The sequence below is a fragment of the Bidens hawaiensis genome, unplaced genomic scaffold (genome assembly GCF_021521415.1).
Source record: "Bidens hawaiensis isolate Kalapana, Puna unplaced genomic scaffold, B.hawaiensis_p1.1 tig00012550_1, whole genome shotgun sequence".
In the NCBI taxonomy this organism is placed as follows: Eukaryota; Viridiplantae; Streptophyta; class Magnoliopsida; order Asterales; family Asteraceae; genus Bidens; species Bidens hawaiensis.
Window position 1 is genome coordinate 78,176 of NW_027492026.1, and position 17,048 is coordinate 95,223.

Genomic DNA, 17,048 nt, shown 5'->3' on the forward strand with positions numbered 1-17,048 from the left:
GCTTCTTTTTTATTACAAGCCTTAACTTTGGAGTTTGGAACAACTTTGGAGCACAAAACTGTCACATGTTCAGCTGTAGTTAGTTTTTTTTCCTTCTTTTTTAACCATTTGACAATGCTTATTATATTTTCCTAAATTATCTTATTTTTTAAAAGTGTTAGGCCACATCCTGATGTGAAACCAATGGTATGCGCCAACAGTTTCTTATGCATTTTCAATTAGTGGTTACTGAAAATGTTGAAGTCAGGTCAGGCGGGTTCGGGCTATAGTTCATACAATTCTGGTCAAAATGGTTCATAAGATCTATTCAGAAAAGGGTTATTTTGGCTCCCTTGATCTTCCCCATTGCCCTTTGCTTGTTAAATGAAAATCATAATTCACAATCAAATTAGTATTTTGATTGTGAATTTGAATTTGTTGGTTGTAGTTTGCTCCTCAAAAGTGCATTTAGAAATGGTGCAATAAGAAAGGAGATATAACTTGTGAAATTTACAAATATGTTTTCTGATTTATTTTTATGTTTTTGATTGGCTTATTGTCTTCAATTGACTTTTGGTTGACTTAGGTGCTGTTTGTTTTTGCAGACATAAACTGTCTGCAAGCTGATTTCATCTGTTTTCATGTCTGCAACTGAAGATGTGGTCTGAAGATCTGCAAGCTGAAAATATAAGACTGTTTGTTTTTATAAGCTGGTACTGTCTGCATAACTGTCAAACTTAGCTCACAAGATAGAAGTCATTTATTCAAGTTACATCTAGTTTTTAGTCTTTGCTTGCCATGCCGATTTGGTTTTGGTGGGTGGTGGAAGGTGGTGGTGGTGGACGGTGGGTAGTGGCGGCGGACGGTGGGTAGTGGCGGTGGATGGTGGTGGTGGACAATGGGTGGTGGTGATGGATGGTTTTGGTTGGTGGTGGACGGTGGTGGTGATGGATGGTGGTGGTGGCGGTGATGGATGGTGGTGGTGGTGATGGATGGTGGTGGTGATGGATGGTGGGTGGTGGACGGTGGTGGTGATGGATGGTGGTGGTGGTGGAGGACGGTGGTGGTGATGGATGGTGGGTGGTGGACGGTGGTGGTGATGGATGGTGGGTGGTGGACGGTGGTGGTGGCGGTGATGGATGGTGGTGGTGGTGGCGGTGATGGATGGTGGTGGTGGCGGTGATGGATGGTGGTGGTGGTGGCGGACGGTGGTGGTGATGGATGGTGGGTGGTGGACGGTGGTGGTGATGGATGGTGGTGGTGGTGGAGGACGGTGGTGGTGATGGATGGTGGGTGGTGGACGGTGGTGGTGATGGATGGTGGGTGGTGGACGGTGGTGGTGGCGGTGGATGGTGGTGGACGGTGGCGGCGGGGTACGGGGGTGGTGGTGGCGGCGTACGGTGGGTGGTGGTGTTGGCGGACGGTGGTAGGAGCAGTGGATGAGAGGGTGGCTGCAAAGGGAGAAGAGTAGGGTTTTTTTGTGAAGATGTTTTAAGCAAGATTTCCTTGCTTTTCTTTTAAGATGAAAGAAGATAACTTCAGATCTGTTTTAAGAAAAAAAACAAACAGTCTTCAAGGGTAATGTCTGCGCGCCTGCAGACATTAGCTCCCTTGAAGATGTTTGAAGAAAAAACAAACACCCCCTTAATGTAATGCGTGCTGCAGATGAAAACTTTATATAAGGAAACATAATATTTCTCAATTATTGAGGATGTTATTAAAACAAGAAACAACAAGAAGATTGAAGAAATGGGAATGACTAACCGAGCTAAGATTCGAATCATGAGTCAAAACGGAAAACTTTTTATACGGATTTTAGTTGGGTTGACCCAAAATATGAACACCTTTGTATTTGATTCATCAATACAATCTTGTGTATCTATGCATTTTTGCGTCAACAACCTCAGTTACGTTCGTTGATTTAAAAAAAAGCTTAAATACATAATTGTGTTTAATTCATTTTTTTCTAATGATATATAATCGTGTGTATCTATGCATTTCCGCGTCAACTACCTCAGTCACAAATTGTAAACTGCGTCAAATCTAAATGTAACTATAGCAAATAAGGGTACCATAATGAACCGAACAACTATCGACTGAATTCCCGTCGCGTTCCCGTCGCAACGCGCGGGCACCCGTACTAGTTAACTATTATGTCTCAATTTAGTTAGTGCATTTAAAACTTTAAAGTCATGCATTTAACGAATGAAACACTTGGAACAACTGGTTAACACTTGAGTATTATATCTGAGAGACCCGGGTTCGAAACCCGGGTCAGGACATCTTTTTTTTTATGCATTTTTTTATAAAGCTGATTATCTTTTTTTTTATTTAATTAATTTAATTATTTAAAAATCATAATAAAACAATAAATTTATTTTTAAACCAAATAAAAAATTTATAAATTAAATATAAAATATGTTTCATCATTTTTCCTCTTAAAAATCAAATTTTCGTTTTCGTAAACCATAATTAAAATTCATTCGTTAATTGTAACCGTAAACTTTAATTTCTTATACTATTTCGTTAAAACCTTTAAATATAATTTCGACTCGTAATCCTTAGTCCAAGTTTTTACGAACATCTTGCTGCGTATCTTTTCCGTTAAAATATTTATATCATATTATTAACCGAATAACGTTAAAAAGTACAATATGATTATTATAACCAAAAGCTTTAAAATTAGTAAAAATAACAATAAAATATCAATTAATTCTTAAATAAGTTTACCGGAATAAGATCGTTAAGTAAAGTAGTTGAACTTGAGTTTATTAAACTTATATCCGTTAGCTTATAACTCGTAAAACATTTATATATTTATTGTTTGTAAAACTTTATTATTCGTTAACACTTTCATTTTCGAAATAATATAAACCGCTAACAATCCGTTAAAAACTAAAAATAACATTAATGCTTCAAGATATTAAAATACATATTAAAATAGTGCAACATATCTAAAACCAAAGTTAATTAAATTCTGTTAGATAGTCTTTAAATATTCGTATTTATTTTATTTATAGCTCGAGGAGTTCAATCATTTTGGATTCCTTTATACGCACTTTCGGTTGCTTTCGGATTTCGTTTATCGTCTATTATCTATTTCAAAGGTGAGTTTTCATAACCCCTTTTTACTTTTGATGTGCTAAAAGTAGTTTAATATTTATTAACTAAAAATAAACACTAAGTAATACTCTAGACTCTCTAAAACACGACTAAACTACTAACCGGCAAGTGAACCGATCGACTCTAGTAAAGCTAAGTAAGTCCGGATATCGAACCCACGAGACTCTCTAAATTACGTTTATTAGTTAATTAGACTCGACTACAAAACACGACTTATTAATTACATTTCTTTGGGGGATTTTTATTTAAAATACTAATTTAATACTGTAATTAAAAACTAATTAACAAAACAAGTAATTTAAACGAAAACGAAGTTTGTTGTGAAAATAAGATGATGATGAGAAAACTACCTAGGCTAGACTCCCCTAAATTTCAGTAATGAATTGACTCGGGAAAATATTTAGTTATGGATTGGGATCGTAAAATAGACACTAAAAAGGAAAACCCGAACAGGACCCCTGACCCTTTTCAAGAGAAACCTATGGATTTCTAACAAGTTTTAACGCACACCAGTATTAAAAATCAAGTTCGCTTACGGTCATCCAATTGTTTATAATTTAGTTCCTTTATACGAAATCCTACCTTACAGCGCAGAAATCAAAGGCAATTTACTATACTTAATTGCTTTGATAAACAATAATAAATAATCAACCCTAGACGGACTCCTTACGAAGAACTAAATCTAGCAAGATTAAATAGTAAAGACTTATCAATAACCTAACACTTTACAGATTTTAGGTTAGCAGCACACTTAGATTTATTTGATAATATTATTCCTATGATCTTATCATGACGTCAATCATAAAATAATCAAAAACACAAAGTAATTGACCTAATAGCAATCCTATCATATGACAAACAATAATCAAGGAAAACTATGGAATAAAACTCGTCAAACAATCCTAAGTATCCATATGCATCAATTAATTATAGATAAATCTTTTACTAAATCATAAAAACCATAACGATAAACAATCCCAAGTCAAATCAAAACATTAAAGTAGGTTCATCATAAGCCTAGATAGTTCATGCAATTTAGCCTAGCATCTTAGGTTTAAGCAAAACAAACAAATTAGAATTCATGGCGATAAAATAATGAAACAAAAGAAATAACAGATAGAACCCGTGTTCTTCGTCTTCAACCAATATGCGCAACACCAGCTGATTCTTCGACTCCAAAGCTGCCAGAAACTGCTCTTGGACTCCTCGGAACCCACCAAATTCGTCTGGACTTCAAGGTATGCTTAATGGTGAGTTTAGGGGTCTTTTTATAGGCAACAGGGGTCCAAAAATAAGTTAAGTCGGCCAACAAACGAACAATCTGGAACATGCACCCGCCGCGCCGCGCGGCGGGCTCGTCTCTCCCCGTCGCGCGGCGCTCCGGCCTAGGGGGGTCTCGTTCATCCTGATGCGGTCCGGTTCTTCGGTTCGGCTTGTTTTAGCTCTTTTTTCGCCCTCTTTTCACCGGAATTAAAGCCCGAAACCTAAAACATAAAACCATGTTAGTAGTATAGAAATCTTATGAGAAACCGAAAATAAACTAATAAAATATTAAATAAATGTACACGGGATTAATGTATATTAAGCGTTACATACGTCGTGATTTTACAAGCAACACCTCGGACCCATTACCACACGTGATTTTACAAGTTTCCATCTATCGGTTTACATACGTCGTGTCTCTAGTTGATCCTGTTCTTAATGGTATGGGACGCAAATAAGAGGACCACGTATGACTAATAGCGGGATGATCACTGGATCACCAAGATTTTACTTCACTGTAATTGATGTAAGTGTGTGTAATGGTAGTAAACTGCGGGTTTATGCTTAAAAGCTTTTATTTATTTAAATATCCGAAGATGCCTAGATGAACAACCGTAAAAAGACCCGTGGTCTACGAACCCGAGGCATCCCATCAATACAGGATTTAAGGCTATAAAACCATACGCCTATGAAGTGTTAACCACTAAAACTAGAAGTGTAAGATTTTAGTTTATATCACATGCTACACGGTATACTTTAATGTTTAAACCTACCCAAGCATCGTATGATAGCGTATTCGGATTTCTATAAAATTTATAATTTTCTACAATCAAACTAAAAATGAGGCTTGAGTATGGCCCGATCTTTCATCTCGTATTTTATACAGACTTAACATGTTTCCCACTAAAAATCATATTTTATCGTTTTAAAACCAACTATCAAACCGTCCTTTCATTCTAAAGGCTGAGTCTACCGACACATCCCAAGTTAAGTGTGTTTTCTTTAATTATATCTTATTATTAGTAGTTTGAAAAACCGATTCCCGATAAATATCCTCATCTCCCAATTAAACGCATAAAGAAACAAATCAAGGGACATTTTTCAAAACTTTTTTTTCTTTTTTTTAATATTAAACTACGACTCAAGTATCCTATCCCCACACTTAAATTTAGCATTGTCCTCAATGCAAGGATAAGGACGAAAAAATAAAAATAAAATCGGAATATAAAAAACTAAAAACCTAAAAAGAAAAACAAAAATAAAAATAAACAAGCTAGATAATGGAAAAGACTTAGATGGTAATACGCGTATGAAAATATGGTGCTAAAGTCTTCTTCCATAGCTGCCCTCCAACTCCGAACGTGCTCAGCAAACGGTATCTCTTTCTCTCACACGCGAATAGAAGCGGCAAACACATCAAACAATATCTAAAACATATTTTATCAACTTGATAGATGTTAAACTTTCAAAGTCACTAGACCAACCAACCCTAAACAATATATAATATGAATAATAGCAGCAAATAGATAAATAAAAAGTATACGACTCCTGCTGCTCCATCCCCACACTTGAATTTTGCATTATACTTCATGGGGGGTACTCTTCTAGCTTAAATCCTACAAAACTTAAAAACACAAAGACAAAGAAAAACTACAAAAAGACTACGTTAGTGACTTGATTAATTATACAAACTCTGTGAAACCTCCCCACACTTAAACTTAATCAGGAGGTTTTTCTTTGATCTGGACCCTATCTAACTCGTTCAGTTCCACCCGGTACTTGTTAAACATTAAATGTTATTAGTGGAATTGAAAAATTATTTTAAAAACCTGAACGGGTCAGACCACCAAAATTTAAACTTACCTGGCATGAACCGGTTGCATGACATGTATCGAGAAGACTGGTCGTGCTTGAACTTCAATGGCTTCCTCTTTCCTGTAGACCATCTTCTGACTTGCAAATTGTTCCGGTTTGCATATGTTCTTCTCTTCACCTTCTCCCGTGGTTTTGATCTATGAGCAACCTTTATTATAAGTGTCATGGGCCAGCTATGGTGGTCTTCCACTACCACCACTTCTATATCTTCTAGTAGGGATTCAAAAAGTGCTAAGTCACCCTCCGAATTGAACTCACCTATTTCATCGTACTCAGGCAACCCTTCCAACTCCAAATCCAAAAACTCATCCACCTCACACAACTTATTCTCAACCTCTTCCTCCACACCAAACATCAAATCAAGTGAATCTCCCAAATCCACTTCATCCTCTATCTCTTCTTTCGTCACTAACGACAACTTAAGTAAATCTCTCAAATCCACTTTCTCCTCTATCTCTTCTTCAACACCAAACATCAACTCAAGTGAATCTCCCAAATCCACTTCCTCCTCTATCAGTTCTTTCTTCACTAACGACCTCTGATAAGCAGCCTATTCTTCTTCGTCTACTTCATCATTAGAGTCACTTCAGTAATTAGCAATAGTGACCTATGGAACCGGAGGTGGGACTTCATCGTCCATTTTCGTCCCCGTTACTTGAGTGATCCCCTCATCTGACTCGTCAATAACTCCAATCTCTTCTCTTCCTCCTTTTCTTCATTTAATCTCCTAGTAACACTCTCTAATGTACGTTGGAGATCTGTAATAATGCTCTGCCGATTTTTCAAGATGATAGCATGCTCGGCTAACTTATGTTGGGAATCCGAGGCCAGATATTGAGTCAATATATTTTCCAATTTATTCACCTTCTCGAACACACTATTCTCAACAGGGTTGCTGCCAGAATATTGATAATTGAATTGACCCTGATTATACTAAAGCTGCTGATATAGATTATCATAATAATATGACGGAGGCTCCTGCAGAAAATTTTGTTGCGGCTGCATAGGAGGGTTAGTATAATAATGTGCCAAACACCCACATATTGTGGACATATAAGCGTAAAATGGCCACCCCACAAATCTCACACATATTTTCGAGACTCAAAAAATAAAATACACGGACAATTAGACTCCTACGACTCAAAATCAAAACAAAATACAAATAGCACGTATATAGCAAGTAAGTCCAATCAAAGCTAATAACTCAATTGCCAAGAGTCCCCGGAAACAGCGCCAAAAACTTGATGTGCTTGAAGTAGTTTAATATTTATTAACTAAATTAACTAAAAATAAATACTTAGTAATACTCTAGACTCTCTAAAACTCGACTAAACTACTAACCGGCAAGTGAACCGATCGACTCTAGTAAAGCTAAGTAAGTCCGGATATCGAACCCACGAGACTCTCTAAATTACGTTTATTAGTTAATTAGACTCGACTACAAAACCCGACTTATTAATTATATTTGTTTGGGGGATTTTTATTTAAAATACTAATTTAATACTGTAATTAAAAACTAATTAAGAAAACAAGTAATTTAAACGAAAAAGAAATTTGTTGTGAAAAAAAGATGATGATGAGAAAACTATCTAGGCTAGACTCCCCTAAATTTCAGTAATGAATTGACTTGGGAAAATATTTAGTTATGGAATGGGATCGTAAAATAGACACTTAAAAGAAAACCCGAACAAGACCCCTGACCCTTTTCAAGAGAAACCTATGGATTTCTAACAAGTTTTAACGCACACCAGTATTAAAAATCAAGTTCGCTCACGGTCACCCAATTGTTTATAATTTAGTTCCTTTATACGAAATCCTACCTTACAGCGCGGAAATCAAAGGCAATTTACTATACTTAATTGATTTGATAAACAATAATAAATAATCAACCCTAGACGGACTCCTTATGAAGAACTAAATCTAGCAAGATTAAATAGTAAAGACTTATCAATAACCTAGCACTTTACAGATTTTAGGTTAGCAGCACACTTAGATTTATTTGACAATATTATTCCTATGATCTTATCATGACATCAATCATAAAATAATCAAAAAACACAAAGTAATTGACCTAATAGCAATCCTATCATATGACAAACAATAATCAAGGAAAACTATGGAATAAAACTTATCAAACAATCCTAAGTATCCATATGCATCAATTAATTATAGATAAATCTTTTACTAAATCATAAAAACCATAAAGATAAACAATCTCAAGTCAAATCAAAACATCAAAGTAGGTTCATCATAAGCCTAGATAGTTCATGCAATTTAGCCTAGCATCTTAGGTTTAAGCAAAACAAACAAATTAAAATTCATGGCGATAAAATAATGATAACGAAAGAAATAACAGATAGAACCTATGTTCTTCGTCTTCAACCAATATGCGCAACACTAGCTGATTCTTTGACTCCAAAGCTGCTGGAAACTGCCCTCGGACTCCTTGGAACCCACCAAATTCATCTGGACTTCAAGGTATGCTTAATGGTGAGTTTAGGGGTCTTTTTATAGGCAACAGGGGTCCAAAAATAAGTTAAGTCAACCAACAAATGAACAATCTGGAACATTCACCCGTCGCGCCGCGCGGCGGGCTCCTCCCTCCCCATCGCGCGGCGCTCCGGCCTAAGGGGGGGGGGGGGGGGTCTGGTTCATCCTGATGCGGTCCGGTTCTCCGGTTCGGCTTGTTTTTGCTCTTTTTTCGCCCTATTTTCACCGGAATTAATGCCCGAAACCTAAAACATAAAACCATGTTAGTAGTATAGAAATTTTATGAGAAACCAAACATAAACTAATAAAACATTAAATAAATGTACACGGGATTAATGTATATTAAGCGTTATATCAACTTTACACGTTTTGGGGTGTAGCACGTCCAAACTTTGTTTCTTGTGTCAAACTAAAATTTTCATGCGTGTCTTATATGTATTTGTTTTGCATCATATTGCTTGTAAATTATGTGCTAGTTGTTTTATTGTTTTTGTTGTTGGAGACTCATACACATAGTGGGAGGGTCCAACGGGATGTACTTACGCCGTCCATTTGTTAACGGCGGTATCATTATCATATTCTATACTCCAAGTAGTTTGGCGAACGAGGGTTACTTAGTAGATTTGACTTATGTCAAGCAAACGGGAATATCATGTATATACTTTTCTTTTACTATATGATTGAGGCTATACATATGGACTTATGAATTTTACACTTTTCGTATTATACATATGCAAAACTTTATGAATTCACCAACATTATTGTTGATACATTATATTATTTTAAACGTGTTGCAGGTTGAAGTCTAAGGATTGAAGACTAGATTAGTTGGACTAGTAGGTTATTTGAAATATAAATTAATGAAATTCAATGTTTATTGTATTGTTACTTGATTGTGTATTCTTGATGTATTGAAATGAAATAAATATAATTATTGTCGCTTTAATAGCGTTACGTGCTTATGAGTGATTTGTACGTTACACTCGGGCGTATTCCGCTTTAGCCGGGGTGTTACACTTAGAGGGGTAAAAATGAAACATTTGGTTTTTCATGCCCATCGCACTACGCGATGGGTGGACAGCGTATATCATCGCGCTACGCGGTGCTGTTCCCCAGAAATTAGAAAAAGGGGGCGCCGCGCTACGCAATGGTCTGAGATCAGGTGGGCATCGCGCTACGCGATGACCCTATTAAGCAACCAGGTCCACATGGCCAACCACGTGTCAACACGTGGCATCATCTCACATTTTGCGGGGTCGCACTACACGATGGCCTGGGGAAAAAGCCCGTCGCCCTACGTGATGGTGAGCAAAATTCGCCTATAAAAGGGGAGCTACGGGTTTGAAGCTCATTCATCCCATTTTCACATTCACAAACACACACTTAGTGTTGGGAAGCGTTCTATCTTTGCCGAGAAGTTCCGAGATCCGTTTTCTTGAAGTTCTTGCAAGTATTGGAGATTTAACGCGCCGTAGAGCAGTTAAGTGAGTTAGGAGCAAAGTTCTGCCAACCAAGAAATCGTTCTGCCTTAGTATAAGTATTTCGAGCATTCACTAAGGTAGGATCTAAGTTTAAGTTATTGTCAATCATATTATAATAGCTTAGACTCAGTCAAGGCCATGACCTTTAACCTTGAAAGTATTTTCAAAAGCATTCACACACAGTTTTCAGTAAATATTATTTTGATAATGATAATGTTATACAAAATTATATTTTGACGGACATGTAGTAACTGGAAGGGGGATCTCATTAGTAGACTCTTCTTGCCTAAGGCAAGGAATTAGTACACATCCCAATCAACCGTGGGGCCCGTTTACTTAACTGGAGAAGTTTGCCAACGTGATAGACTCTATTAGGCCAAAGCATGCTATACCAAACATCACACAAATACAATCATGATTTCAAAATACATTCACAAACCTAATTGAGGTTAAAACCAGACTTAAGGTCTGCAGTCTAGTCAAGAAACACCATCAAGGTGATCATTCAAACCTATTTATTTATAGATTAACAATCAGTCGCCATCAAGAAAGGTTTTCAAAACGATCACACCGACGGTACAGGTGAATACGTTAAACCTTTACAAACAGTCAAAACATATTTGTACTCTATAAGATAGACAGGTTGTTTGTCTTATAGAGTCAGTCAAACATTTACGTGAGATTACGTGCTCTCTAAAACGTTATAATACAAATTAGAGAATAAAAGCAACTCAGACCGAATACACATGTGTCTAGATCCAAACATAACCGTTAAGCTTATACAGTCAAAGGCTACGTGGCCGTGGGCTAATGATCATATATAGTTTCTCCAGTATGGGCTACGTGACTCGGAGACTTGTGTGTGTGTAGGGCAGTGTTACAAATACTGGGTATAGTAATATATCTGCTGAACTTGTCAAGAAAACTATATTTGTATTATGATTGTTATTTACATGCTTTTAGAGTCATAAGGATTCACCAACACATAGCTGACGTATTTTAATCCCACTTGCAGGTAACTAAGTTTGATGGTATATAGCAAGGATTAGAGTCATCGAGAAGATAGAAGTTCGCACCGCATGATGGCTTAATTTTGTTATAAAATCTTTGTAATGTTAGAAACAATATTTTGTAAAACTATAACTTGGGTATTTAATTCCCTAAGTAAATTTTCAATGTAAATTAATATCATATTAAACCTTTAAGTCTTCCGCTAAAATTAAACTATAACTCTGATATATTTACAAAACAGGTACCAACTATTGATCACACTCCTAGGCCCTAAGTTGGGGTGTGACAGGTTGGTATCAGAGCCATCGGTTTTAGCGAATTAGGTATTATAATAATAGTAACTAAGCTTTAACCTTAAGATTTCCATTATTATTATTATTATTATTATTATTATTATTATTATTATTATGTAGGGATAAGATAGGATTGATAATCTTTTATATACCTAAGATTAATTATGTGCAGATGTCGTATGTTAACTATCTTGGTCATAGACACCGAGTCGCTAGAAGAACTAATCCCACACCTATTCCTAATTCGCCAGATATGGCTAGCAGCAACAATAATAGTTACTATACTAGCTTTTTCGACCGGGAGCAGCCGACAGTTCCGAATTTACCATACGGGACTCAGCCAGTATACCTACCAGGTAGCCGACAAATGCCGATTGAGATATCGGACGACTCAATTGAAAATGATCACCCGATAGAGGAAGTAGAAGTTCAGAGTAGATTTAAATAGGAAATTTACACCGATTCCTCTAGCTGGATGAATTGTCACTCGAACCCAAGCGGATGGCATTTCGGATCGGCACCCCCGAATGCTCAAATATTAGCATGACCAAGTCACCGTAATCCCATACAATCACATATGCCAGAAGATGATTCAGATCCTGAGGAGGAAGACGAAAAGTTTCATCCTCAATTTCCCCCATATGTAGGTCCAATCCCAATAATCTTGGAACAAGCTAACTAGATAAGAGAAGAAGGTTGGTTGATAGAGGAATTTTACACCAACAATATACATGATGAAGAAATGCAGGCATACGTAGCCAACCCCCACTTATATCCTAGAGAAAATGCATATCTATTCCCTGCCGCATCAGCACCTACTGGTTATCCAAATCCGCCTAACGCGGTGATGGACGAACTTAGAAACGAAAGGGTATACAAAAAGAAAATAGGGAAGAAAATAATAAAGAAGTGTGATAAGGTGAAAAATCTTGTCAAAAAATGGGTCAAAGATTAGAATGAGTTGTTATGTAATGTTGTTGTTGTATTTCCTTTTCGATGTATCATAAATCAAAATGAAATGGAAATGTTGTATTACTGTTTCCTAAGCTATTATTATCTTTATTTTACAGCATGTTCGGAAAAGAGAAAGCTGATAGTAATCCAAATGTCCAAGATAATAATAAGGAAAGGACAGTGGAGGAAAATATCCGAGCGATACCTCCTGAGTATGTATGTGGTATTCGTGATTTGATCAAAGAAGCTGTTAACCCATTAGTTGAATTAATGAAAAATAATCCAAGTAGAACTGCTTCACGTTCCAAAAGACCAAGTCAAAGCAAAAATGAAACTGTCCAATCTAAAATAGAGACTAAGAAAGAAACTGAAAAGAAAGAGTCTGAAAAGAAGGAAACAGAAAAGAAAGAACTGGAAAGGAAAGAAGAAGGAAGTGTCAATAGCTCGACTGTAGAAAACGAGCTACCAAATGAAATAAAGAAACTAAAACTTCAAGAAGCATGTGATTTTAAGGTATTCAAATTTTATAGCCCCAAAGAGTTCTATGGAGATAAGGGAGCGATTGTAACCCTCTAATGGTTGAAGGAAATGGAATTGATCATGATCATCAGTAAATGCCCAGAAACGGAGAAAGTTCAGTATACCTCCTAGATGTTTAAGGGAGAAGCTCTAGAGTGGTGGAATACCCTCATTGAAGTTAAAGGCAGAGAGAACTTATACAATTTGGAATGGAAGGAATTCAAGGAAATGATTTTGAGAAGATTTTGCCCGATTAACGAAATAGACCAAATTTAAACCAAGTTGTGCAACCATCGGGTTATTGGAACAAATTTAAAAGAGTATAACACTAAGTTTTTGGAGTATTGCCGAATTTTTCCGCATCTAGTCACTCCCGAGTTTAACAAAGTGACTAGATACATTTACGGGTTGCCTATCGAAATCCGTGATTTAGTTTATTCACATATGCCTGCGACAATTGAGTCAACAATGGAGTTAGCCGGATAACTGATGGACGGGATGATCCGGAATTGTGACGAAAGGAGAAAGAATGAGGAGAAGTTTCCTGTTAGAGGGAAGATAAGGAAGGTCGAGAAGAAGAAGGAATGGACTTTTATGTACACTCGTCCCATTTGTAATTCATGTGGTAGAAGGCACTATGGTAAATGTTTACGACCAGTCAACACTATCATCTGTAATTTCTGTAAGAAGTCTGGTCACATGGAAGCTGATTGCAAAAGAAAAACTGTAGAGTGTTTTGAATGTGTGGAAAAAGGACATTTTAGTACTGAGTGTCCAAAGAGAAAGCCAATGGTCACCACGGCCGGAGCAAGTGGAAGTGGTGCAAAAACAGATGGTCGAAAGGGAAATGCCTGAGTCTTTATGCTCGATACACAAAAAACAACTGATATACAGGACGTGATTACCGGTACGTTTCCTATCAATAACATTTCTGCTAGAGTGTTATTTGACTCAGGTGCTAACCAAAGTTTCATAGATCATAAATTCTGTAGTCTATTAAATGAACCTATAGTAAAATTAGATAATCATTTTGAAGTTAAAACTGCCAATGAAGGTCTAATTAGAATACGTGAGGCCTTAGGTAATGCAATAATTTCATTAGCCAGTTATGATATACCGGTACAACTGTTACCCATGACCTTAGTAGGATTCGATGTAGTTTTAGGCATGGATTGGTTGGTAATGAACCAAGCTCGTATTCTATGTAGTGATAAGGCGATTGAAATTCGAACACCAAATAGTAAAATCATTCGAATAGTCAGGGATAAAGAAGCGGGAAAAGTTGGAATAACATCAAAAATAAAAGCCAGTCGTTGTTTAGGTAAGGGATGCCTTGCTTTCATGGCTTTTGTAACCAAAGAACCCGAACCAAGAAAGTTAGAAGAACTACTAGTTGTTTCAGAATTTAAAGATGTATTTCCTAGTGAGTTACTAGGAATTCCGCCAAATAGAGAAGTGGAGTTTAAAATTGATTTAGTGCCAGGAACCTCACCAATAGCTAAGTCTCCTTCTAGACTGGCACCTACTGAAATGAAGGAATTGAAAAAGAAATTGGATGAATTGTTAGAAAAAGGATTTATACGACCAAGTTCTTCACCGTGGGGAGCTACGATATTGTTTGTCAAAAGAAGGATGGTTCGATGAGAATGTGTATAGATTATCGGGAGCTGAATAAGGTCACAATCAAAAACAAATATCCGCTTCCCAGGATTGACGATCTGTTTGACCAACTTCAAGGTGCAAGTCGTTTTTCTAAAATTGATCTCAGATCTGGATATCATCAATTAAAGTGTCACACCCCAACCTAAGGCGGAAATGCCGGGGCGTGATCCGATTTCTCACAGCTCAAAGATACTATCATAATATAAATGTGACAATATCTATTTAATTATTTTATTTCAAATGTAAACACAATATTCAAATACATCAAACAATTCAAATATATATATATATATATATATATATATATGCGGGAAATACATACCTTGGTTATCATGTAACAAGTTTATGGGTGTTCGTTGTTTAATTTAAAACCATAAAATCATCAAAACGATCATTGGTTTGATTTCATGGTTGATTTTTTTCATTAAATTTTGGCCTGTCGTTTTCGGTTTTCAAATTTCAACGAAAAACCCGTTGCTAACGGTTATGCCACGGTTTAATTTAAAACTGTCAAAACCGGACCGCAAACGCTCATACGTAAAATGTTATTTTTTTAACTGAAAAAAAAAAAATATAACACTACCATACTCAAATTAAAGAGAAAAATAAGCTTGTTTTCATGGTGCAATTTATTTTAAAAAATATTAACGTATGAAAATTTTACAAACGTTTAAAAATCATGGGGGAAGTTGGATTAAAAGTGAAAATAAAAATCACACATGAGTGAAAGATCAAGGATCATAGTTGTAACTATTTTTCGAATCTATAAAAGTTAAGCAAATTGAAGGGGGCAATATTGTAACTATTATTTAATAACCGTATTTGACTTTCATATTAGACAAATTTACCCTTATCCTAGATGAATTGAAGGTTGTACCATGTGTTGATTGATTTGTAAAACCCTTAAAAAGTATGTATCTTAATTTGCCCGTGTCTCTTGTATTATATATAGTGTATATATATATGTAACAAGTTAAATTTATGTCTGTCTTAAATAAACCCTAAGGTCTTTCTAAGTGTTCAAACTTCAACTCAAGCAACCTGCATATGCGTAAAAAATAGAATTTTGTCAACAACACATGTTGAGTGAGTTTATCACCAGTTTTGCAATAAAATAACGTAAATATAATAAATAAGAGAAATAAACAAAATGTGATAAATGCGGTAAATGAATCAAACCATAAACAAATAAGTTGTCAATTAAACCATTGCCAAGCGAATCGGGCGCCGGTAAATCAACCATGAGTAAATAATAATAAGACCGTTGCCAAGCGAATCGGGCGTTGGTCAACAATATTGAGAACCCTATACAAGGGAATATGATGGACCTCTCCGAATACGAATGTATACATAAACAAGCAAACACATAACAAGTATATTTGATTAATCACACACAATTATACGTTTGCTAATATTTGAGATTATATATATACATATATATATATATAATATGAATAATACGCATATGTCCCCAAAATGTTGTGAAAATTGAGTAAAATAATTAAATAGATTTTGTCACATTTATATTATGATAGTATCTTCGAGCTGTGAGCAATCGAATTACGCCCCGACATTTCCGTCTTAGGTTGGGGTGTGACAGATTGGTATCAGAGCCCAAGGTTATAAGATAGGTTGTTAGAAATTGTCCTAGTCATATGTTAGAACCCTATACGTGCTTATCTAAACTGCCTTATGTGCTATTTAATTGTTTACAACTTAATTATTAATTATTTTATTGTATCATATCTTATTTATTTATTGCACACACACATGAATTTTGAGGTTATGCCTCACTTTCAAAATATGTAAGTCCCACGACGGATCCTTCAATGTGATATCAGTATACTTGAAGATTAGGCGGAAACTAATCTCAAGCCGATTCTATACAAAGCATAATATCTCCCGTAAAACCAAATAGAAGAACACAATAAAGAGACTTCAAAACACACGTATATTATACGTCGGGTGCTTAAGCTCTTAATCACTTACACGGTTGAGTTGCAAAGGCCGAGCAACCCTAAACTGTTAACATATGTTCTATATATATTCTACCAACTAAACTCAACACTACCCAAAAGCCCACCGAAATCAACAGATCTTGGCTTACAATCAAAAGCCCAAAACAGCCCAAAACTAGAACCGAAAACTACAAGCATAAACCAAAAATACAACCTAACATTCTCCTCCTTGGTGTATTTCTTGATCACAAATGTTTCAGCTGTAGACATTCGACGTGCTTTTATACCTTCATTTAGACCTTTCGGCGTATATACTGTGGCTTCTAAATGGACACTTGGAAGTTGAGTGTCTTATTTAGTGCCTTTATTCCAGTAATAGTAACCCCGGCCGGTAATCCAGCAAAGGTCATGCTACTTCCCAATAGAAGTAAATGACCATG

The 17,048-nt window shown here is 36.1% G+C and overlaps 1 protein-coding gene across 1 annotated transcript; it reads left to right on the plus strand.

The window, feature by feature from the left end:
- The first annotated feature begins 14,155 nt into the window (after positions 1 to 14,155).
- LOC143541324 (uncharacterized) lies at positions 14,156 to 14,632 on the plus strand. Its single transcript, XM_077034174.1, has one exon. It carries the CDS (start codon positions 14,156 to 14,158, stop codon positions 14,630 to 14,632), a length of 477 nt encoding a protein of 158 aa, XP_076890289.1.
- Positions 14,633 to 17,048: the final 2,416 nt, after the last annotated feature.